This window comes from Cloeon dipterum, chromosome 3, assembly GCF_949628265.1.
Source record: "Cloeon dipterum chromosome 3, ieCloDipt1.1, whole genome shotgun sequence".
NCBI classification, from domain to species: domain Eukaryota; kingdom Metazoa; phylum Arthropoda; class Insecta; order Ephemeroptera; family Baetidae; genus Cloeon; species Cloeon dipterum.
The window spans coordinates 28,085,864-28,112,130 of NC_088788.1; the positions used below are offsets into that span (position 1 = coordinate 28,085,864).

Here is a 26,267-nt window from a genome sequence, read left to right on the forward strand (position 1 = left end):
CCAGATAAATGCATTTATTTTAATGACCCCAAACAACATCAGCCATCAAACAAGTTTAATTTGAACTCTCTAGTAAAATTCTTTACATTATGGAAGTCATATATTTTTACTCCCAATTAAATAAATATCCGGCCTGGTGTTTTCGAATTGTATTGTATAAGTATTTTTTAGAACGCGGAGCTCCTTATGAGGCGTGCTTTTTACTAGGTCAGAGAATAGGCGCCCGGCACTGCTACCGCCTGAAGCAGAGCTTAATGATTAATAGCCTGGAAAATTAACCATGAATTTGTAAGGTTCATTTTTGCCTGCCAAGATGGCCATGTCCGCGATTTGAAATTATAGATCAAAAAGCCGACACTAATCACGCAATAATCCCCGCCCAGCGGGTGAAACAGCCTCTTTGATCTTTTCTTAATTAGCTACCGGCTTTTGCCAAGAAGCGGAATTGCTCTCGCTCTCTCGTCCTACGTGCAATCGATAGATCTTCGCGGATTTCGCATCTATTCGAATCCAGGTCATATTGTCACCGTGCAGCGATGCCGTTTGTTTCCCACGATTTCGTAGCAAAATCGGTCGGCGAACCGGAGCGGAGAACAAACTTTTCAATTAGTTTTCCCAACTCGTGGGGTGGCCATAAATCAAGCCGGCGGCGACGGCCGGCGCCAGAGTTGCCACCGAGCACGTTTAATTACGCCCGATTGCGCGCGAAATAATCAATGTGAACGCACTTTGCACTGGGTGTGGTTTGCCCAATTCTAATTTCAGACACACGTGACTAGCAACGAGAGAGAGAGAGATATAAATTGGGCAAATTGAGATTGAAAGCCCTGTTCGCAGAGATCAAAACTAAAATCATAGAGGCCAAGAATGGAATTTCAAATATTTCAATCTCAAACAAAGCATATTCGGCACAAAAATTCTGTACCTTTTTTATACAAAATTAATGTTACAATGTCGATTTTTATAGTTGGCATAAATAGACCTAAAGAGCCATTAAAATTTTTCAAATAGAATATATCTACTTCAGTGTTAAAGACTGCCAAAGTGAAAGTAATCTAATTGCTAGCTTAAATTCGTTGTCCAAGTAGGAAATGAAATTTAAAAAAATATCTAAAATTAATTTCGTCTAATAAATTTGTTAGTATCATGTCAAAGCAGGGATTTAAATAATTTAGAAAGGAATTTCTCAGTATTATATTTAAATTTGTATCTTCAGTGTTTTGAATGGCTTTGAGATTCCCCGAGCGAGACCTGAGAGAGTATATAAGAACTATGGCATGCATATCATTTGTACTCTGAGCGATGATAGAAATTATGGTACATGTTTTCCTCCCTATAGAATTTCTCACGACAGCACATATTTATTGATACTCCGTTCACCAGGCAATTTCCCGAGCGATAAATTGAATAAAATCGCTGGTCAGAAGGAGCAGTTTTTCAAAAGGCCGTTGCTCGGCGGGGCGTATAATTAATCAGCGGTAAAATATCGCGATCACTCAAGCGGAGGTCATAAAAGAAGCATTAAATGAATTTGCAAGTGTGACAATAATTCAAAAAGTTTGCACGGCACTCGGCGAGGCCTGGCTTGCCGGCTGTTGTGCATGTTGGCTGCATGCAAAAAGTGCCGAGTCGGAATAATTTGCACCGCTCGAACCCCGTGTGCAGGCAGAGCAGAGGCGAGAGAAGACAAAACGACCGCATGCATACATACATAGACAATCGCAATCGGAGAGAGTATGTGTTCGTTCAGCAACTGGAGCACACAATAGCACCGACCGGCTCGCAGTTACAGCAGCTTCCGGGTGGTGCAATGCGGAATCAAAATTGCATTACACGTGACGGCATGCGAGCTAGGAAGCGAGCCGTGTGAGCCAGAGCAGGATCCGAGCATAAATCACCGGCTAAACAGGTTCTTGGCACCTCCAGATTCAGCCAGCGGCGGAAGGAATGTCTTCGGCGTGCCTTCTTCGTGCCAAGGTAAATAGCACATGGCTTGATTTCATAAGGCCCATGTATTTTCGGCGAATCTGCGAGCGCGCCGCGTGAGGAAAAAAGTCTCCGCAGCAGCTCGTGATGGATGATTGGGCCGACGTGTTTCGTGTCCGGGCGTCGTTACAATTGACATCCACCCGCCGACGAGATGTATTTTCAATTATCATGCGATTTTATTTTATCGCCCTCCGCTAACGTCTTGTTAGCCTCCCTCAATCTAGTGCTCGAATTTTGGCTCCAAGAGAGTGCCAAGATCAAATTTAAGCAAAAAATACCATTGCTATCAACACGTCAGTGGTAGAAATTTTCGAACGATTAAAAATAAATTGAATATGCAGAGAACCGTTTTTTATACTTATATTTTTATTTTTTTATACTTATATTTTTGGTGAGTTTTTTAAACCCTAAAACTCGCTTATGGTCGAGGAAGCTGCTTTTAGTTTCTTCTGACAAAGAGACGATTAAATTGAACCTGAACGAATTAGCATTTACAAAACTATGCAATATTGTACATAGAAGATTAATCAGTCTGAAAATAATATCTACCTGATGTGGACAAATTTTGATCTTTAAAAACGAGCTATTCAAATAAATTTTAATGCTCCAAGTGGGGACAGCACGAAGTCCTTTTTACGGCTATTCGGTTGAAACGCACGGACAAGCAATAACACAGAAATGGGCCTCGCTTTACAGATAATCAGCCGGCTGATTTATGCCGCCCGGTTTGCTCGGCCCATAACAAATTCGCACGCTCAAAGTTTGTTTTATGGGCTCGCTTTTGAGCGGAAAAAACGCGGCGTGCCGAAAATTGAAAAAGCACTGTCGCCGCGTAAATCATCCGCCCGCCGCGCGCGCTCTTTTCGGCCATTCAGCTGGTGCGTTGGTTCAATTATTTTGTTGATTAAATTAATCGCGCATTGGTGACGTCATGCGGACATTTTGCTCGCTCTTTGCGTCGGCTTGTATGTTCGCGTGCGTCGTTTTGTAATGTGCTTATTTACGGCCCGTGCGTTTTGCGCGCGCTTTCAAAGGGATTGTTTTTGTTTCGGAAATATGCAAATCTCGCATGAAAATTCCGTAAAACGCGCTCGCACACGCACCGCCTGCTGTGATGTTGCGAATATATTTGTTGTCATCAAAGAAGATTAATTTTTGAACACGGCGAACATGGCAGTTCCATTAAGGAGGCGAGAGTTAGGAATAACTCACGCGTCGTGTGAAATATGGTTGATGCTGCAAAGTGGGCATTTTTGCCCGAAAAAAAACTGCATTTTAGCATGTAAACGCACTCAGCACTGTGGGAGAAAGAGGATTAAATTTTCGCTTCTGTGTAAAGAACTCATGTAGCTAGATTCTGACGATTTTTCACGGCACCATTTTTGTTTTCAAGAAGTATTTTATTTAATTCGCCATTTGCAAAAACTCTTAGTGTTAAAAGGCGCCAACAGATGGCACCACCGTATTCTTCCGATTTTATGGCTCTACCGTTGCGATTTGGGACTCAATCCTGGTGCTGTACAATTCAGCTTTTAAAATGATTCCCTTTGATATGATGAGAACCAATCGCAGCAGAAACGTGATTTTTTTTAGAAATAGTTTATATTTTTGCTGACGTTTCTGCGGTGATTGGCTTAACTGATTATTTGATTATTGATTGACACCAAAAAAGAAACAATTTAAAGAGCTTAATGCACAGCAGCAGCAGCAGGATTGAGTCTTCAATCGCAGTGGAAATATGCATTAAAATCAAAAGTAATCGCTGCCTCCATATATTGGCGGCTATAAACAATAAAAGGGGCTTTCGTAACTGGTGAATTTCCCCCACATAAACAGAAAACACTTTGCTTGAATTACAATTTTTAAATCATTTTGTCCCTAATAATTTTTTTAAACTCATGAAAAATCGCTCTTTAAGTAAAGCAATTGCAACGATGCCAAAATTAAAGAATTTAACCAGAATGATGCAAAAAGAAACTTAAAAATTATCTTGCTGAGAGGAAAGCATAGCATATTAGCGATTTTCCAATAGCAGCTTCACTTGCAGAGTTCACATCGACGGAAATCAAGTGGCAATCCGACGGATTTGCGCACCGCCAACCTACCGCAGCAATTCAATTTTGTGCAATTCAACCTTACTCGGGCAGAAATATATTAAATCTCTCGAAATCAATAAATGACAAACGCGCAGGGATGGACCGTCGGTGAGGCGATAGAACCGAATTTCATCCCTTCGAGGAGAAATTTTTCTGACATTTCTCTCCGACATTCTCGCCGAGCCGTATCTTTATCTCGAGATTATCAGGCTCAATTAGTCGACATGGGATCAGCAAAGCTTTTGCGTCGACGGCACAAAAATTAAACGATCAGCAGCACGTCAGCGGCGAAAGTGATTGACTGCCTACGCGCCTCCTATCTTATTAATACGTCGCTCCAAATTGAATTAAAAATTAATGGCACGCAAGCGCAGTGTGTCAGAAACGTCGTCGATGTGATGTTTGCTCCGCCGACTTTTTGTGCGTTGCTCAAATATTTTAACAGCCGATTGGGTTTCATCAGTTTTGTTTTGGGAATGGAGAGTCGTTTTTAATTTTTACTTAAAGAGAAACGGAATATTCAGCAGCTTGAGGCATTTTAGTGAAGCATTTTTGTAGGGTTGGGAATTTAAGACGATCGGATTTGTACAATATTTATTCGCCTCACAGCTTTTATTCGTCAAATGAACAACAAAATATGGTCCAAAGGGAGCCTTTTTTGACGATAGACACATGTTCACGAGACACAGGTTTCACTATTTAATCAGTAAAAAAGTAACCTATCATTTCTGCGCCATTGAGGACTGTGAGTTCAAATTATACGATAAACTTCAACCATTTCCTCGACTGTGACATGAACAATTGCACCCTGTCTCAAGCCGCCAAATGAAAAACGAGCAGTGAACGGTGATATCCGTGTATTGATCTTATATGTTGAACGTTTTTCATATTTAATAAAGCTTTTATTATTATTTTGCCTATATTTTCCTATCTAGAGTCTACGTTTTTTGCCAGAGATGGTGCTCTTCCTCGCTGTTTTCCCTTTGAGAAGCCATTAGTTAGAATATGATTTAATTTCTATTTTTTTAATTGAAAATAAGCATATTTATTATTTAGTTTGGATGGGAAATATTAAAAAAAATGCCAATCATAGCACCTAATTTCAACTCAAAACTAGATTTCCGACTTCACATGTGCCAGTCCATTATCAGTGACAAACATCCGCTTGTTTCCGAGCAGAGGCACCGCATGACAAAGTGCACGCGGGCAGCACAAGGTACAAGCCTACAAGCCGGCGTTAATTGAAAAGAGGCCGAAAAACGAGACACCCAAACCTCAGCACTCGCTCGCACATCCCCTCGCTGCGCGATTGTGTGTCGGCTGAAGCGCTCGTGAGAGAGGAAGCTAGTGTGTGGTGTGCCGTAATTAGCTATTCATGCAACCGCACAATTAATAGCTGATTTATGGTGGCCGCGCGTATCAATATGCACACACTAACGGTGGGGGAAACACGTCGTACTACACACGGTGGGCAGCCACAGGTTTCACCGGTTAGGCATTTCGCAGTGCACATCTGCCCTGCCGGTTGCATAGCTCGACTTGATTACGCAGGCCGGAGTGTGTACATGGTTCAGTGCGAGTGCAGGCTTATTATGTGCGCGCAGGAGATTGAGGCCGAGCTTGTGATTGCCGTTCGCCGCACTGCTGCTGTTCCGTTCGCTCTGCGCGTTTTGCATAATCACACGCCCACCCACACACTTATATGCACACGTACACACATACAGTACACACACACGTGGACGCGGTGTACATGCTGCTGCAGGAAAAGCAGAGTGCACAGTAGCAGAAGCGAATTGTGTTGTTGAAGCGTCTTTGTGTTTTCCGCAAAGCAGATTTGAATCGCAAAATATGAGCAGTGGGGAATTAGTTGTTGCTCTGCAAGATGTTCAACATTATTCTGCAGTAAGACGGGAGCGAAGCGCACTTGTTATACAGACAATGGGATTCAGCAAATAGCTGCATCCTGCAGATTTGTGCTAAGCTGTGTTGGAGAGGGGATTAGGTATGCAGCAATTATTTCAGCATCATTATATGCTAATGAATTTGCATGGTAAATGCGGCAAATGTTAGGTGAGAAATTTTGCAAACCTTTGTGATTCCCTGTTCGAAGAATTTATGCTCAAATCTTATTCATGATCATGATCAAAATCTGATTTGTTCAAATAGGAAGTTATAATTCATTAAAAGCAGCTTATTCCTAACCGAGAAAATTATACAACTTCATTTGGCGATTCATGGCAAGGAATACCATATTGTTCTGTTAGTGAATCAAAATATTTTTAAGTAAGGTAGCTTTTAAAGTAAATTTAATTCTTAGGATATTTAAAATTTGTGTCTTTCATTCACCCATGTCACAGGTTTTATTTTCATTATATTCATTTCCCGCCCCTTTCATAATATTCCTTAGATTTCTCTTAAGAAATATCACAGAATTCTTCTTAGAAAGTTTCTTTACATTTTTCAGGGCGTTCTTTAATAATTCGAATGAACTGTTGATGAATCAATTTGACATCTGTTTATTTTTCTTTTTCAAACAAAATATTGAGTGGGGTTTTTAGTATAAAAAAAGAAAAATTGCAACTCCCTTTGTTAGCATATCATAGGCGTTGTATTGCGTTCTGCAATCGAGGTTAATTAAATTTACGCCCACGAGAGCGCATGCAGCAATGTGCTGCAGCTGAGAATAACCAAACGTCAGGGAATGTATCTATTGTTGTAGGCGGTCTTTGATGCCACTATGTTTGGGCCAAAAGTTATCAAATATAGAAACTTAATTAGAGTTTGCATGTGTTGGTGGCAAAAACTCGTGCTGATCGGCACTGTGCTCTGAAAAAACCGACGGTTGCCGTGGAGAAAGACTCTGAACAATGGCAAATAACAAAAGGAAATGGGACACGAGCGTGTACACAAAACAACGTGGTGCATTCATTAAATTTTCCCTGCGAGAGTCTCTAATGAGCGTCTCAAGCTGCTAGTCGGAGGGAAAAGAGAATGCACAAGCCAAAGAAAAATAAACAAATGACATGAAAAATGTACCACGGCAGCAGCAGAGATAAATAACATTTGAAAAGAAACATTGACCTTTGACACATAAAAATAATTGCGCAAACATGTGGCTGTGTATTTATTTTGTACCGAGCGGAACAGAGCGGGAAAACGAGAAAGGCATTATAATTGTGCACGACGGAAAAGCAGGCACTGATTTCAAATGCAGAGCTATTGAACCCATTCAGAAATCACATTTCATGGAAAAAACTGCAATAGACGAGCATCCATTTTTAAAAAAATCTGCTGCCATCCCCGTGCACATATATTGGAGAAGGAAAACGCGCTTTTTAATTTTCGGCCGCAAGTATGACACAGGGTGGCAGACGACGCGAAATCAGTCGGAGCGGAACAACTTTTCTCTCGAATGGCGACGGAGAGAAAGAAAGAAGAAAGTTTCGACATTTGGAATGGTGCAGGCGTCCACAAGAGGAAGGAGAGAACAAAAGCTTTCCTCGGCGGTGGCGGCGCAAATATTGATAGTCGCTCTCGCGTGCTCCGTTTTTCCGCGGGGCGCCGGCTGAATTTTTAATTCTGGGCGTGCTTTTCCGCACCTGCGTTTCGATCGAGTCCTCGGGCTTCATTAAATTCCGCCTTTTAAGCTTACGAAATTTCCGATTTGCTAAGTGTTGCTGGTTGTCGCAGGTGTGCGTGCGGTCGTCTCAATTACGCCGCAGCCCCCGAAGAGTGCCTTTTGCGTCTCCCATGCTCGATGTCGTTGCAATATCTCAGCCGATTAAACTGTTAAAAAGTCGCGGGGAAGGCACGGCGGAGCATCAGCCGTTTTGTTTTTCTTAACTCGCGCCTGGCACGCGACTCGTGTGTACTTTGCTGCCGTACTCAGACCGTTCGATTGGCTCTTTTACGGCCGTTGTTTTGTAAACTTTGTTGAGCCCACCATCCCTGGGTTGGCAATTTTAGACCAGGCCAAAGGCCAATGATTTGTGCTGGGTTTGCTCATATAGAAAAGATCGATGGAAATCTTGAGAAATCAATGACAAAATAAAAAACGTTAAACGGAAAGAGTACATGTATTCAAAATTAAAATTTCAAAATCATCCCATAAATTATATTTTACGTTAAAAATAAGAATAAGCTTACATTTTGTGGTATTACCAGTATTGCTATTGGTTATACATATTATTATATAACCAATATTATTAAAGGTTAAATTAACTATATCACCGTCCGAATATAAGAGTAATTTATTGATGACTAACATAATAATAATATATATGATTTTTCAGGAATTGCCTCTCAACTCTCAAATTCACCACCCTGTTTTATTATAACAGATCATCATTGGACAGTACTCGCAACGCGAATTTTATTTTTTATGTAAATACTCTGCAGTAAATTGTGTTTTACAGGTCGGACGGGGGCTCTAATGAACTCGGCACTAAAATACATTTTTATTCGCTCTCGTAAAACATCTACACAAATTCTTAGCCGGCTTTTTATTATCGCTTCCTTTCCGTTCTCCATAATTCAAAAGAGAATTTGTTGAGGACGACAGGCCAGTCTGAAAACTTTTGTGGCCATTCATGCAAATTTCGGTGGGATGGTCTTAAATCACTGGCGTAATAAAAGCGATTCGTATAATCGGTTTGATCGATCAAGAGAGCGGCGCGGCGATTTATCACACGTATTCTGAAAAAGGAACCAACTAAAATTCTTTCACTCTCTTCTCTGCATATATCAGTAAGAGCAGAGTGCGCGCGCCTAGAGAAAGAAAATCGAGATAAAAATGATTCCGCCGGAAAAAATACACTTTTCTCTCGTGGCGTTGTTCACGACGGATGAAAATATGAGCACTTTTAGTCGAAATTTGAATTTCCCCATTTTGTTTTATGTTCCTTTGGCATGCACTTTATAGTCGCGGGCGCGCTTCGCTCTCCGCGCGTGCAGTTGTAAAATGTGCACAAGTTTTGAGAGGTGAATTTCTGCAGCCACTTTACTCCTCTCACGACGCCGTGATATGCATTTTACATTGCTTTGAATAAAATACAATGTGTGTAGCTGTGTTACGACTTCCGCGATGGAGCCACTCGTGCATACCGATGCTCTCTTAGATTCTGCTCTTTGTTGCCAAAGTAGTTGGTTTTAAACTGCCCAGTTAGCAAAACGATTCTTAAGTGGTTAACCTATTTGCACCACCAAGTGGAGAAGAATATGGATGGTTTTTTCTTAGAGTTAAGCACTCTACCGTTTATGACTTTATCTAATTGCATAGTTTGAGTTAGTGATTTTCTTTGGAACTGTTTAATGAAGAGGAAATGATTATGAGATTCAACAAGGAAAATAATCAGAATTTCTCAATGACTGATTTGAGGAATTAACCTTATTTCCAGCTCAAAATGGAAACATAAATTTTCAGAATTAATAGTCAAATTTTCTTCTCTTGTTAAAAAAACTTCTTATTGTAAAATATGGCGATTTATTAAACGTAAATTCAAACGCTTTTGCTTATTCATATCTGTAGTGGTTGCGGAGCCGAGCTCCCACTCCTTTTTCACTTTTGGTCTAGGGTATTGTTATTAATGATTGCTAGGCGATATTTGTTAGAAATTCGTTTATGCAACAGAGAGAGAGAGAGAGAGAGAGAGAGAGAGAGATTTTGAATTTAAATTAATTTTCGCCGGACACACGAGCCAACAAATCGCATCTGTAATTGTTCCGAGCGTTTAACTGAGAAGGACCCGGCTCATTCGGGTAAATTCTTTTCTAATTTTAAATTGTTCCTCAAGTCAATTCTCTTAAATTGTTAATTCTAAAGTCGATTATGAATTCTGTTTAAAGGTCCTTGTATTCTGTTAGACTTAGTCGCCAAGTGTTCTGTTAGATTTAGTTGCCAAGTGACTGTCTTATAAAAGAGAAGAATTGTTCAAGATCCCGCAAGGTTTTATTTTCACCTCCTAATCCCCAAATATCAAACATTTTCAGTATTGATCCTGCATCTTCCAACTCTGTGAACAGATTTTAGCTCTTTGTGAGACGATGTAATTAACTTTATAATCCCATTAATTTAAACAGCACGTCATGCATGAAACAGCTATTTGGCTTTTGCAAAAGGAAGCGACGCTTTAGTTCTTGGAAGAATTGTTGTTTGCACAATTTGCAATTAAATGATCTTTGCATCTCTCTTCTATTGTTTCCCGATGAATTTCATAATACACAGTCTTTGAAAGCCTCGCCTGGGAAATTCGCGAAAATGTAATAAAAATTTACCTGGGTGAAGCGTTGCACCGTGCGTGCGTACAAGGTTGAATTTGGCTATAAGCCGCCGCCGCTTTCCTGAACTGTTGACTTTGCGTCAATTTCACGGAAGCCGGGGGCTAAGGGGTTGCGGGGGCACATATCCGTTGCCTCTTTCAGCCCCGAGAATTCTCGAGACGGTTGGTTGGTCGACCAGCTTTATTTCGAAGCGTAGAGAAAGCGCGTGTAATTGGAGTGGAGCCGCTTTTGTTGCGCGCCGGAGATAAGGATCTGCTCGGTGTATTTGATCGAGCCGACTTTTACAGTGGCACAAAGGCCGGCTTGATCTTTGTAAGAACTGTAGAAAATGTAATCCACAAGATTAACGCAGCACTGGCCGGCGATTTCTTATTTCTAGCAGCCGGTCCTCGTTCTCTGCTTTTATCCCGCAACAAAACATACAAACAAATTTGCCCCGTTCTCTTTTTAGCCGTTCCTTTGAGCGCCGCCGGTTATAATTGCAGGTACGGCCTTTAATTAAATTTAAATTCAATGTAGAGGTGGCCTGGCCCAACAAAGGCAGTCGCAGACAAACAAGCCGGCTTTTTGCGTGGGCCTTTGACAAAAGGAAGCCTTGTCGACGGCGATAGAGCCTTCATTACACACGTACATACGATTCGTTCGTTTGCAGCACACTCGCGCTGTCAAAGTTTGCCCGCGTCTGCGACATAATTGCTTTGTATCCCGCTTTATCGTGTGCATATCACCCGTGCAATTAAAGTTTATTGATGGATTTGATACTTGAAAGGCGTTCCCGCGCCGTGCGTAAGAAGCAACATATATTTTGTAAACATCGTTTGACGGTGCAAATATTATAGGCGATCGTTAAACAGGCTGATAATATCAAAGCGCAATTTAGGGTTTGCAGCTTCGCAAAATTCGGCTTTTGTCGAGGCATGTTGAGAAGACCGTTTAAACGGAAAGCTGTCAGTAAAACGAAAATTTCGAGAAAATGAAAATATTGTATGAAAAGGGTCGCAGTTATTTGTCTGAAAAAGAAATGTTCAAAATCGCTTGATTTTACCGGATTTTACTTTTCCCGAACCTCGTGAAAATATTAATAAAGAATTGATAAGAACAAGTGCTTGGCTTAAAGTAGAAAAAGAGCAAAATGCCGAAAATATAAAAGCATTTTAGATTTAAATATGAAAATTAAAAATGAAAGAAACACGCTGGAAATGTCGTGAAAACTCATTTAATTACGGCATGTTATCTGCTCCTCGTGAAGTTGACTGTTAAGAATGGGCTGCTAATTCTTGAAACAGAAAATTATATTACACATTGTTGTACTATTCAGTACAGTTCCGGCCCCTCAGGCCTTATCAGCAGTATTCCAAGACAAAATATATGTTGAAACAAGAAATGCACTCATAGCCACCATTCCCGTATAGTCAACTCTAAACAGAGGAGAGCCGTTTCGTCATTAAATTTAATTTTCAACGTAGATCATTTCAAAACTTGAGTTAGAGCTGATCTTCTGTAGTCCACCTGCATCGTTAAAAGGCTAAAGGGAGACTGACCCCGCCCTAAACTCAGCCTCACGCACATTAATCAGTGGTATATAATCTGATTGACAAAGACTTTTAAATAATTATTTCGAAAATCTCGGTTGAACTCCAATTTGGGTGGCTGTCTGAGCAATTCTTGTTCAGTTTAATAATATCTTCGGACAACATCTGTGACGTTTGGACGTAGTACGATCTGGACATTCTTTTCAGGAAAAGCAAGTGACTCCAATAATACTCAAAAGGTTCAAAATGAAAATATCGCTCGTTGTACAATTTAAAAATTTTTAGATTGCCTTATCAGTACTGAAGTCCTTAATCAAAATATATTAAATGTGATATATATCAAATGTCACATACGCAAAAAGCAAAATCCAGCCACAAACGTTCGTCACTAGCGTCAAATTGTTCAGACTCAATATATGCAACAAGATATGCTTCAACTGTTTGGCAAATGGAATTCAATCCCAGTTGAAACACAATACAAACCCGACGCAACAATAGCGCAAAAGGATAGATGTTTCATGCCGAGTTAACATCATTAAAGCAGGCGTCTTCGCTTGGCTGGCTAGCAACCGAAAAGTTGCAAACTTGTCAGTCGAAAAGGCAAAACCAATTTTCACTCTCGGAGGCAGCAGGGCTTTTGTTAATGTCGTCCTCGTTCCCTCTGTTGCAGGTAAACACCCAAAAACAATGCGCGTCGAAATTGCTGCTTCGACCAGAAGAGGGATCGACCCAAAGTGTGGTGAGTAGCAATTATACGCGCAGGCAAATTCAAAGCCGAACGTGACCCGCACTGGCTCAAAGCAGAACACAGATTTTCGCCAGCGTCTGTGCAGCGGCGGCAATCGTTTTCTCGCAACTGTGACTGGCAACTCGGTTTTTATTATTTTCTCGCAATCTTGCGTGATTCGAATGCGAAATTTCGCGCGGCTTGTAATGCATTTTCAACTCCCCAGCCATTAAATTTATATTCAAAAGTCTCGCGGGGCCACGTACGAGGAACGAGAGCGCGAAACTTTGCCAAATCTGACAAAGAGCCGCGCGCACGCTTCGATAACGGCGCGTCATATTCGCGGCTGAATGAGGCTGGATGAGCAGCGCGGAAGGGATGTGTCAAGCGGGCCTTTTTTAGAGAAAGCGGGTCGCCTGATGCCTTTTGTGTGCTTAAAAATGGATTTAATGTATGGTTATGAAAATTCTAAATACTCCTCTCGTATCGACCCCTTCTCACCAGAGTCATATTCAAGTGTTTGCCTTTTTTCGCGTGGATTTGAATGTTCACCAGCTATTTTAGTTTGTATCTGAGGTTCTATATATTTGCAAATAGTAATTATTTAAAATCTATAATGCTTTATTACTGTATCTTATAGTAACGCTAAAATTAGCACATTTTGTGTGCAAATCTCAGGCGTGGGATAATTTTTTGGTAGAAAATTTCTAAAATGTTTTAGCATTAATCTACAATATTGATAAATACATAATTTAAGTTTTAGGAATATTTAAAAAAAAAACATTGGAGTGGCATCAAACGAAAAATTGTACTATTTTTCAATTTCTAGGAATGGTTTTTATTATGATCAGAACAGAAAGTCAACTCTTCATTCCTATTTCAAGCAAGACGGCGCAATCCAGCAGTCGGAATTGATTTTCTCTGGCGCGTGGAGGCGTTTTATTTATCACACCCAGGCTAGAATTTGCATTTGCCGTCCGCCACCCTTATTTATTGCGACTTTTAATTAGACCGTCTTAACTCCTCGAGAGCTTTCAGGGAGACAAGAGTGCAGCTCGCGCGTTTGTAAATCTTTTGCGTAACGAGCAGAGCGGATCTGGCTGCTTTGTTTGTCGCGGCAATTTGATTTGAGCAGCCATTGAATAATCGTCTGGCCCATAAATCTCGCCGCTCGCCGGCAGAAGCAGCCAAAAATGGAGCCAATCACTTTCCGCCGCTCCATGCTCTTTGAAGACGCGCCGCGCGCGCGAGAGAGTTCGCTGGAGCACGAAACTTTCTCGCTTTTTCGCTTGCTGCTGGCACCAGCTAGAGGAAATGGAATTTGGTCGGCTTGGTGAATATTTAAGGACCAGACCAAGATTCCGCGCTGCAACATCCTTCAACCACTCGCCGCCGCGATTCATTTTCGACGGCTAATTCGGATGAAGGTTGGTGAAATTTCCCCTCAGCGTGGTGATTGCAAGAACATTGATTTAAAAGACTCATCATCACCCATCACTCATCATCACTTTTATAATGGAATTTTCTAATGGAATTCTCAAGTTGGAAAAATTTTGAAGTTCAAGGTCGAAATATTTGGGTGGGCTTGGAAAATACCCGGGCTTATAAAAAATTCAGGCAAAAATCCTCCAAATGATTTCAACATATAAAAATATTTGCATAAAAACCAAAAATAAAATGGCAGAAACAGAGATAAATTATTAATCACTGCATCAATCAACTGTTTTAAATTCACAGAACTGCGCAATAACTGGATCGATTTGAAAAAAATGTTATTTACCAGAAGAGCGCGGTAGTATACACGCATGCAAATCACATCGCATTCATCATTCGCCGGCAGCGAAAACGGAACAAAATTGGCCGAGGGCTGGATAATTTTCCGCTCACATGCGAATAGAAATTGAGTTCGCGGCAGCAATTGTGCTGAAATCTTCGGTTCCAAGAACACAGCGCATGCGAAATGATGAATGGCTGGCTGCGAATCGACGAGAAAGAGCTCTGGCAGGATGTAATCTGCGAAAAGACGGAACAATTGCGGGTCGAGCGACCGACGAGAGATGGCTTCGCTAACGTCTCAAATTGAGTCGGCGCTTTCGGCCGGAGAAAGAGCGAGCGAGCAGCCATTTACTCATTCCGAGGCAAGATAATGTCCATTGTGGAGAATGGGTGTGTGGTTGGCTGCCTGCTGGCCCTGCTTAAATTATGCCGAAATGCTGGCTTCCTTTTTAAGCTGCGCTAGCTGTCCGCGAAAGTAGACTTGCTTCCCCAGCCTTTTATTGCGTAATTTTTGCCGAATTTCTCCCAAGAGGAACGCGAGCTGAGCTTCGGGAATTATCCGCGTGCCAGAGAGCAAAATAAAACATGAAAAAAAACAAGTGCCGCCCACATCCACACGCATTCAAAGCGGAGACAAAAAGACCAACGACAGATGAGTTTGCCAGATGGTCACGACTAGCGTTAGCAGATCTCTCATTTGTTTTGTTTTTCTGTGGCTGCAAACTTCTACTCCAGATAATAGAAACGAGATGAATCGGCAAACCCTTGGAAATATTCTAATAATCTAAACTTGTAGAACTTTATTTTTTTAATTTTTGTATATAAAAATCAAACTATGCTTGTTTTTAATTAAGTTTTTGACCCGAAAGTAGGATTGGTAAAATAAGACGAAAATCGAATTTAGTTTATAAGCATCTGATTCAAATTCAGGCCATAAATCCCCCCCCCCCATTTTAGTTTCAAACAAAACATATCTGTAGCGGTACAACAGCGCGGACCTGCTTTTTGTTGGGAGCCAACTATTGTCGGCAGTTTGAATTATTGTAATTTTGCATTATTGTTTAACAGCAGAAAGATGATTTTAAAATAGGAATTCAGTTTTCGTCCGTCAGTTAAACAAAAAAATTTATAACTAATTACTGTACATAAACAATTTCAGTTCTGGTATTTGATTAAGCGTCCGATCGGATTTGCAGCTATAAACCAATACATCGACCAAATTCGTCATCTGAATTCATCGGTCTTCTTCATTTCAACCCTTTCAGTCTCTCAAATATCTATTGTAATACTGCAGAACAACAAATTTGTGACTCTAAATCCAGTATTTTCCATAAGAAAGACCGTCTGAAATTCCTAATAATTCAATAAAGATTTCAGTCAGTGCCTTTTTCATTGCACAGATGACAATCTTTTGCACTTTTTCCTTTTCCTAGTCTGCCAAAATGTTGCGATCATGGAATATACTGTATTTGATTTCTTTAAAGGACTTAGTAATTGATAGTTTTTTAAATTTATTCGTTTTGGTTTTCTTAGCAACTTGGAGACGCTATGAACTCAAGAACCAATTTAAAAAAATTATTGTTACGTTTGTAGAAGAATTTTCACCAGGAAACTCGATGTCAGTAACGATGAACGCTTATCCGCAGCGAATTTACAAATACCACTCGACCCAAATACACACACAATGGAGCCTTTCCATTTTGCATTCAGCGCAAGGGAGGAGGGACCGCAGAGAGGGAATGCGAAGTGTGAACGTTTATTTGAATGAAAAAAGCGTGACACCCGACACTATCAGCCCGATCGCCCACCGACACACGTCGCGTCAGTGCGGCGAGCCAGAGAGAAAAAACACGGACCATGCAAACAAACAGCTCCGGAAATTCCGGCGAGAGGGGTAACCAGCTAGCAAATAAAGACAAAAGGAGGCCACTTGACAAGCCTGGTATAATCGATGTGCACTTGACCTCACACGAGAGCAGGCAGAAAGAGCATGACGACATGTGTGGCGAGAGAGAGAGAGAGAGAGAGACACACACACACAGAGAGCGAGTACAGCTTGATTTGCTGGAATTTAATATCTGCCCCGAAATGCCTGCCTCGCTGGCTATCGCCTCTGGAGGCTTTAAAGGGAGATACGCCGACCCGAACCAAAGGAATTTTTTAATGACGAAATCTTCAAATAAAAAATAAATATGTTAAATCAATAGGGAACAGATATAAAAAATATCAAGACAAGCCTTGTTTTCAATCAATCTATTCTCTAATTATACATATTTTTTACAATTTTTAAAGACACCTGTTGTAGATTTTTTTTTAGAAACGAAAAGCGAATCTTTTGAAGAAAATATGTTTTCGATTTACTGGCACTGATATTTTCTTCCACGGATCTCCGTTCAAGGTGTTGAAGGCACCACCAGTTGGAACGCGAATTTGTCGCTTGCACCCCATTGACGAGCAAGCAGTGTTGCAGCCGGACAAAAAACCCTGGCAGGCTTCCCGCTGTGTTTTTAATAATTTTATTTTATCCGAGTCCCGCAAGTACATATACATACTTCCACTTGAGCGGGAACACGCACGTTTTTATTTTCGCTCTCGTTTCGCCAACTCGCAGCTGTGGGTGTGAATTTATTCTCCGAGCCGGCGCAAACCGCGTGCTTTGCTGCTTCTTTGAATATTCCCACATGATTATATCCGCATACGTGCATACAAGCATTTCGCATCATACATACATAATACTCGCGCATGTGTAGACAAATTTGAGGCGCGTGAATCTGCCTGCCGCCGTCGAAAGTTTTACCGCTTTCGCGAAATTTTACGCGCGCCGACGCCTTCAAGAGCCCGTGTTTGTGGATTCGACCTTGGGGAGCTGTAATTTTTTGAGGGAAATTCTAATTCGCCCCCGCTGGCAATAAAGCTGAAACTTCAAGTGTTTTATTTTTGTTGGCGCACCGCCGACATTTATGAAGATGATGAAAGTGTTGGACGCAGAAACTGACAACGGTTGCATGCAATTCTCTTTGTAAGGTGTTATTTTTGCTATATATATATATATCAGGCAACATTTTATTTTTTTACACGCAAAAAATTATTGTTCGATCACTCCGTCTCATTTATTCATGGCTGCAAGAAGATTACCAATTTTAGGTTGCCTCTTTGTAAATTCGCAAACACTTTTTGCGTCAACGTCGAGCAATTTGCCAAATTGGAACAAGTGTTTTGTCTTGTTTATTTTCTCAACTTTCAAGGAAAATGAGAGAAATTTGTTGAAACCATTTCCACCAAAATTCTGTCTTCTGCAGAGAGTGATTACATCAACGGTAAACAGAAAACAAAAAGCAGATGGGCGCTCCGCTCGTTCTCTCTAGTGGAAGAGCATTTTGGCGCAGAAATTAAGGTAATTCTGGCCCTGGCAAAAGCAGCGGCGGCAATATTCCGCCCCGTACCAAAGTACTCAGCGCACAAAAAGCGAGGAAGAGGCGACGTTTTGGCAAAACTCGAGGCAGCATAAATAATAAGCACCTCTGGGTGAAAAAGTCGCTGACTGCTTTCTCCTGTTCTGGGAATTGCAGGGAAAAGTGCGGCGCTAAAGCTGCTCGCTGGCCCTGTCATTAAGTAATTGTTTAGTAGGAAGCGAGCTTGATTTGGAGCAGGGCTGCAACACACAAAAAAGCTGCAGCGACCCGTGGGCCAGATTTCATTATAATGCACACAAAAGGCGCGATTGTTATCGGCTCGCTGAAAAATGTCACGAAACAACACGCCGAGATTGGAAGAAATAACTCTGTCGTGTTGAGATTCGCGATAAGCAGCTTAAAATATTATGTGAGCTGTGCGCTCGAGGGTGTTTTTTGGGCTCACGCATGCGTCGCGATAAAAAGGTGCGCATACACTTAAGAAGAGAAGTGAAAAAGCTATATGCGCCGTTTGTATTAATCAAGGTGCTGAACATTGCTTGTTTCATTTTCCACCTTGACGCGTCGTAATTTCAATGACCTTGAATTTCTCCCCTTTTTCAATTCCCGCAGGTGAACAATACATAACTCAAATTTAATATAATTTTAGCACGTGCCAAAAAGGACCTATGTGAATATGACGAGCCGTTTTGATTTTGTTAAGGTTTCCCCTGTGCGTCTCATTTTACCATAAGTTTTTAAGCCCCGAAATAAACCTTTACGCCGGTGAAAATGTTCCAGAGAACTGAGCCAGAATTTATAGAAAATAAATTCCGCGTAGCTCAAACAATTTTCTGGTCGACGGGCCACTACTTTGACGAGAAAGCGACCGTCGTAGTGAAAAAATTCACTTGGTGAACGAGATGATGATGAGAGAGAGAGAGAGAGAGAGAGAGAGAGAGAGAGAGAGAGAGAGAGAGAGAGATCAGAGGCAGCTGCAAAAAACGAAGGTAGGCTTCATTTTTTTCGACGCAAATTCCTGTCGCCTAGCTTTTCGTGAAATCGCAAAATCCAGCCGCAGCGCAGCAGTCAACGCAGCGGCTCAAGAAGTGAGTCTTTGACGGCAGATGCAGAGGAAAAACGACGAGACCGAAAGAGATATGGGCTTATTAGTCACCAGCAGTCGGTAACCGCATGGGACGTACCGACGGCCGCCGTCCGCCCCTTTTTGCCGCAATCGCACTCACTGGCGCACGCAAAAAGCAGCGGCGGCCAAATCCAATTGACCGCATCGTGTTTGGCCAACTTGTCCGGCGATTAGGGTCCGCTTGATTGAGTCACCCGATCGTGTTTTTGCCGCCTCTTAATCAGCCCGGCTGGCTTCCCCTCCGTCCCACGCCCGTTAATTCGCAGATGCTCGTGCCGATTTTTTAATCTTGACCGACAGCAAAAAGGGACGATGCGTGTTTTTGTTCCCTTGATAATGCTGTCAAAACTGTGATTGCACAGCATTCGGCGCCGGCTTGATTGCCGGGCCAAATGAATTGGAATTTTAGTAGGCTTGGGGAGAACAGTTTGCTCCTGCCTTTGTTCGTTGAAACTTTTTCTGCTCTCGAAATTACGAAAAAAGGAGACACCCAAAGACAATGTGAGGGTAAAAATAAACTAAAACGTTACCTACCCATCCATCTCCAACAAATTGACCAGAGGGACATAAAAATTGGGTTACTTATTCGAAAACACGAATTTTTTTCAACCTTGAGAAACCTTTTAAGCGCTGTATCCCGGCTTCTACTTGTCATAATTGCAAAAACCAACTACCGTTGGATTTGTTCTTTCAACCCTGAAAAAATGAAGTGTTTTGGAGTGCCAAGCACCCTCCTCCTTCAACCCCTAATTGGTTTATACGGTTGTTGGTAATTTTTGGGACTATCGACTACGCTTATCTGCTATAGCTAATCTTATAACTGGCTAAAATATTTCCTTGAAATTTACTCTCATCTCAATCCCTAATAGCCTTGGTCCAAGTCTTATTCAGTTTAGCCACTTTGACACCACTGGCATGTGTGTAATAAAGGTTGCCAATTAACAAGTGAAAATATCAATTTTTTAATATTTTTGAATGATCATATTTCGTTTCTTCGTTTTTCTAAACGAATAATTAATATTCAGTTATTATAGTCCCTATGAAGATGTAAAAAAAAATAATATACTGTGGGGAAAATCCATAACAGGACGGATTTAACAGCCAGTCTGACTGATAATAGCTAGCGGAAAATTGAATGACGCGTGAATATTTTAGCAAGTTTTGTGCCCCGTGACTGAACGGCCGGGTAGCGCAATGTTATATAATTAGCTAAATAATGTCAGTGCGAGTTTTTCATACGGGAAGTAATTATTATGTTTTGAAACGCACGCATAAGCACGTTAATCTGAAATCATGTGGGCTGCTTTCCGATTGCAAGCCAGCGCGCAGTATTTGAATATTTAATCGGAACACGCTGCGAGAGGGAAAAGTGGTCTGAGACTGCTTTATACCGCCTGAATGTTTCTGAATTTTTCCGTTCAAGTGGCAATGGAACACGCCCAGCAATAGCTCGAATTTTTCATAAGTGCGCCGTTTCTTCATTTCTGAGTCAAGCACTGGAAATAACACAACCCGTCCTTCAATGACAAATATTGTTCATTAAGCGTGCTCCCTCTGACCTTTCATAATTGCCCCTTGATAAGCCTCTCCCGAGGCAAAATAAATACTTAAAAAGATATATATATTATTCCATCGATGGAAATGGAAAATTGCATTAAAAGAGCATTTCCCTTCAGGAGCAGAAGTAATCAAATCAAACGGTCGACTTTGCGCTCTCGAATGGAAAATTTCCCATCGGCGCAGGGATAATATAAGACGCTTTCTGCCAGAGTCTTGTATTATGAAATTAGATACTCGATCCCGGCGATCATTTTCCACCTCACGGGTTTCCGTGGCACGCAAACAACACGGCACAATTCTGATCCCCGTGACAAACAAACACATGAGGTCGGAACCGGCCATGCACCAGCCCCTGACAGTTAAATCTCGTGCAACTTACCACGCCTGTGTGCGAGTACATATCTGGCAGTATAATAGAGAGCTAGCTGCCGCAAGTATGGTACAAGGCCGTCAGGGCTGTGCGCGTTCGTTCAAACACGTTGCTATTTGCATTGCTCGTCGCGAAAACTTTTGTTCCAGGATAGTGGCTAGGCCGCCTAGCCACATTTGAGGGCTCGACGCAGTCGACGCCCTAATTCCGCATGTTAGCTGCCAGCATGGTGGAGAATGTGGGTTACAGTGTCTCGAGAGGGACGTGTACTGTGCCCCTTCTCGTGCAATTGCGAGGTTCAAGAGACTTTTGAGTTTGAGAATGACTGAAAGCTCTTCTTCTGTCGGAGAAATTTAATTAAGGTTGCGTCTGGCATGATGGCAGATCTTTTTCAGAGAATCCGCGCGTCTGCTAACGTCAGGTTGGTCCCAGAGACTGCTTGTTGAACAAAGCGCGTGCAGAACTCTATAGTGTTTTTCTTGAAATTGAAATACATTCGGTTAACTTTTGATACAAATGAGAAAATCAGCGCACAAAATAAAATAAAACCATTATCAATTGAAACACCACTGGTATGTGTGCTCTCAAATATCGCAATAACCAAAATCAGTTTATCAAGCTTATATAGATACTGAATAGGCCGCGGTCGCAAACGTCACGCACGAAGTAGAGCCAGACTCAAAAATAGCTCGATCCAATGTACAATAATCCCTTGGCGAGCTTCGCACTAATTGCGACGGCTGAGCGTCGAACAATATCCCACAATGTGTCTGTCTGACGCTTTTGGGGGGTGCGTTTGTTTCCAGAGCAGCTACAGCCGCTCTCCATTAGCGGGCGAATCGCTCTCCAGCATCTCTAACTCATCGCGAACACATAACACAACAAAACCAGCAGTAAATTTGTTTGCGATTATCTACGCTCGGAATCAAACAACGAACGTGGTAATTCGATTTCTCGCTCCTCTTTGCGAGATAAATCTGGCATGGCTGCTGCTTTGGCACCCTTACAAATCAATAAGGGCCCGACAACTCAATGCCCATTATGCCAGGCCGGTGCTCTTCTCGCCACACACTGCACGGACAAGCTAAGTTAATTAGCGCGAGACACGCTTCTTGCGCACACATAAGCTCCAGGTACGTTGAGGAGGAAGGGAAAAACACACTCACGCACCTGCTCGCTGTTTCCTCTCTTTATTTCCTGCCGGCAAAAAGAAATGACCTTAAGGGACGTGAAAAATTGTCAGTTTGGCTAAAAGTACTCAGGAGTGTTTGTAAATCTTACGGACCATTCGGCTGTTGAAAAGTGATTTATTTTATATAAACAAATCAAGTATTACTGTAAATTGAAGATTAGGGATGGTCTTCTTTCAAAATTTGGCAATCGTAAATTGTAAAATATTTTCGAAACGAACTACTTTTCACGCCCCTAATGGTTTCTCTGTGCCGAGAGCGGAACGTCTAATCTGGTCACTTAAGTGCCGGTCGCACGATCGCCAAATTTATTTCGCACGTTTTGCTCCGTTTCTCTCCTCGGGGCGATTCGAGCCACTTCTTTCGCTCTCCACCCGTTTGACATCTAACCTTTTGTGCTTTGTGGTGATGCAAGTCTGCGGCCTCCGGAGGAGACGTGAATATTTTACTCCCGCCAACAGTCTTTTGTGTTGCGAGAAAGAGAAAAGAGAGAGATCTCCCGGCGCGGTTGGTTACTTTTCGGTAATAAACTTTCCTCCCAAATGCGGACGACCTGATGCTCATAATGAAGTGGAAATTGCGCTTGCAGCGGGGAGTAGAAATGGTAATTAGCTAATTAATTGCACGCCCTCCCCTCGAGCAAACACGGTACTCATTTCTCTTATTACTATGTTTTGTTGAAATAAACATAAACATCAAAAATTACTTTTTCCACCCTTTATCACCAAAAATTTAAAAAGTAATTTATGTTTAGCATAATTTGATGTCGGTTCTATTGCCAATGATATCAAAAAATCAAACTTTATAATTAAAACAAATATCAACTAAATTCATTTTAAATAATTGCACATCTAATCAAATATTTGTGCTTAAATTCGAGAAAGTTTAATATGGGAGAAGTTTTTGCGTTACTACTTAAGTTTTTCCTTCTATTCCAATCTCTGACAACTATTTTTAGATGATGAAGAACTCATCGGATTTATTTCTAATCGAACCAACCTTTTTCTAGGATTAATTAGTCGCAAAGCCTTTAAAAGCCAGGCTGAAATCAATAGAAACCGCGAACCATGACATTTTACTTTGCATTCGGATGATAAAATCGGTGTGCAAACAAAACGCCAGCAACCCCAATCAAAGAGCAAGAAACAAGAGTAGAGTTCACCTCATCAGCTGCATCAGTGCCGATAATGCGCCGCGCAAAAGCATAAAAAGCAGCAGCAAAAAGGTCGAAAGAGATGAAAAAGAAACAGCAGCTCGAGCAAGGGCAGGAGTTAATTTTTTAAGCAAATGAGAGAGTGAGCGCGGGAGAGAGATAGCAGCATAAATTACTCTTTGCAATTGATCGCTATCTCGCTGTAAGTAAGGAGCTCATTAATTAATGTGGCGGCTGCTGCGGTGGCGGTGTGTGTGTGTGTGTGTGTGTGTGTGTGTGTGCACAGCAGCTCGACTCGCTCGCTCGCTCACCCTCAATGTTACATGTAGCAAGCCGCCAAGCATGAAAAAGAAGCGCAAGAATCCTCAAAGAGAGATACAAAAGAAGTACTCATCGTGGTTCTATTCAGTGGCAGAGGAGTACCAAGCCTGCCTGGCCTAAAAAGAACCGGCGGCTCAATGCTTAAGTGTAGTGAAGACTCGGCATGCACACACACACACGCGCGCGCGCGCGCGCGTCTATTCACTCTCTCAATAGAGCCACGCAGAATTATGTGTGCGGGCCAGTGCGCTCATTCCACGCACTTTGTTCGCCCCAAATTCGCCTGCAGCTCGCTGTTTTGTATGTTTGTTCCTACTGCTATTTCAATCCACGCTGATGAGAATGGGGATCGGTTGGTTTTGCTCATTTACAAATGGTGCCCGCGTTTTCCCGCAGTCCCGGGAATTGAAAAGTGCGTTTGCGTGCAGGTCCAGATTCCTTGGTAGAAAAGTAGCCATCTGCAGCGTCGTTCCGCCCCATGGAACTGCAGCGAATTTAGATTTACCCGAGATGCGCGCTGCGGCCTGAGGTCGAAACCCTCGGGGAGGAGAAATTTGTTTTAAGCATTTTAATGTGGCAATCTGTAAGCACGACTGTTGAGACAACACACTTGTTGAGGGGCGAGGGTGAGTTTAGGCTGAGGTCAAATTAGGCCAAATACACATAAGGCGCATTTGCAGTGCTCCAATGCAGATGAAACTGATGGCTTGCATTACTGCATTAAAATTTGCGCTTCGGAATATACTTGATGGAAATGTAGGGTTTCCGTGCTTGCAGTTCACCTCAAGTAATGTTGATCGCTTTTTGCACCTGTCTAAAGTGATTTGGCTTCATGAAACGCAAGTTTCTATCAAAGCAATAATTGTGTGTACAACGATCCTCAAACTTGCTTTGGTGCAAACTATATCAGTATGTGGAAGATATGAGCAAATAAGTAATTTTTTCCCTGTTAACGACAAGATTGAGGTTAACATTTCCTTGGTAAAAAAATGTAAGTCCTTTTGTCAGGAAAACATGAGATTCAATGGAAGTGTTTGGTATTCGACCCGCACAGCAAACAAACAAGTTCGTTTGGAATTTGGAAGTGTTTGCATAAATTTAGGATTCACGGGACACGGGTCGAATGTCAAAACCATAGATGTGGAGGCTCCTGTGGATTTAGTTCCTGTTATGGCCGGCGGTTCTATGTTATTCGCTCGATGATGTTTTTAGCTAGAAATAAAATATGAATATTGTCGTTTAAAATTGATCTGGCACGAAAAAATTGATTTCAAAAAGACATTAATTAAGAAATTTAAAATTATCGTGCCTCATCTCTACGTGAAGTAATTCACCTGCGTGTGATTCTTTCTTATTCTTCTGTTTGTAGTATTTCTGTATTACATTCGGTTTTCGCTCAATATTTTTTTTGCAATTTCTTGTTCTCTTGAAGTTCTGCAGCAAAAAGAGAAATAACCCCACGTGGAAATCCATTCACTCCGAAATCACCCTCTCAACTGTAGCAACTTTCCAATGGGAAATGAGTGGCGTTGTGTGCGTGCTCTCTAACATAAGCATCAGATCTTTTGATCCTCTATATATAGCGAGGTGAATAGAAAGAGAGGCATTGACTGTCGGAGCATCTATGTGCAAGTACGTGCGCTCTCATTGCATACACCTGCCTGATCAATGCGTCGAGTGAATGGCTGGATTCAAAGGGAAACTTGCGTAATTTGCGGCCGACGCGCAAAAATAACGCCCAGCTGCATTATTATCATCTGCTCCCGCGGTGGGTGGTGCAAACAAGTAGCGGCGAGAGAGCATTATTAATCAACTGACGAGTACGCAGCCTGTGCGACGTGGGCCCATGAATTGAATGCAGCGCGCGCGCGTGTTTTTAATGATGTGTCGGTCTCGGCTTTTTAATCTGAATTTCATTCCACCCATTGCAAAATAAATTTGGTGTGGTGTTTGTGCTGCCATAGAGCCGATTTGCTTGTTTTTGCGGTGAAATTCTAACGCTCCGCGGCGGCTCACTTGCATGCACGAAACCCAAATTTGCGATTGTGCAACGCCGCAGATTCATGCTTTCAACGAAATTATTTTAAGCTGTTTGTCTTTAAGCCCATCAATGTCATTCAAATTTTTTAAAGTATTTAATAATAAATTCATGACTAGCGGATGGTCGTCTGGTACAGTTTATTTTTGTCCATTTGGAGCCTACGGATGCGGACACATGACCTCTGAACTTTGTATAAATCCAGCTTTTCTTAATTGGCCGGGCACTATCTCTCAACAAAGCCGATTTGACTTGAAGCAATATTTCTTTCATTTATCAGCTATAATAGTAGAATCAAATCCAATTTCTGCTCTTCTTAAGATATCTAATATACTATCAATATACCGTCAAAGATGGATAAAGTTATGGGATAGATTACTGAAATTGTATGTACAGAATTAAACGATGGCAACTTTTTCACTTATCTAGGATTGCATCGTAATTATAAATTTTAGTGAAAAAAATAATACAGGGAAAACTTATAACAATGTGAATTTAAGAAAAACGTTATTAAAATATAAATAGCATGGGCAGAGTCTCAGTCAAATTGATGACCAGAAAAGTGTCATTCATGCTCAAATAATTGAATATTTGGGAGGGTAAACATCTATAAAAATCCATCGTTTGATTGTCTGATTTCTCGCAATTGTAGAACAAATCATTAACCACAAAGAACAATGAGTTCACAGTTCAAACG

At 41.6% G+C, this 26,267-nt stretch overlaps 1 protein-coding gene across 4 annotated transcripts in view; it reads left to right on the forward strand.

Moving 5' to 3' along the window:
• LOC135938618 (nephrin-like) overlaps nucleotides 1-26,267 on the forward strand; it is a 189,874-nt gene that overhangs the window by 61,568 nt on the left and 102,039 nt on the right. The window contains exon 1 of one of the 4 annotated variants that reach the window (XM_065482382.1): nucleotides 1,853-1,977. The exons of 2 other annotated variants lie outside the window; for them this stretch is intronic. Coding sequence is in view for 1 of the 2 variants with exons in the window: in XM_065482381.1 (XP_065338453.1) it covers nucleotides 12,584-12,635 (52 nt within the window). In the remaining variant the exon portion in view is untranslated. Of the gene's footprint in view, nucleotides 1-1,852; nucleotides 1,978-12,571; nucleotides 12,636-26,267 lie in introns of those variants that run through there. One more of the 4 variants, XM_065482381.1, reaches the window with a different exon arrangement.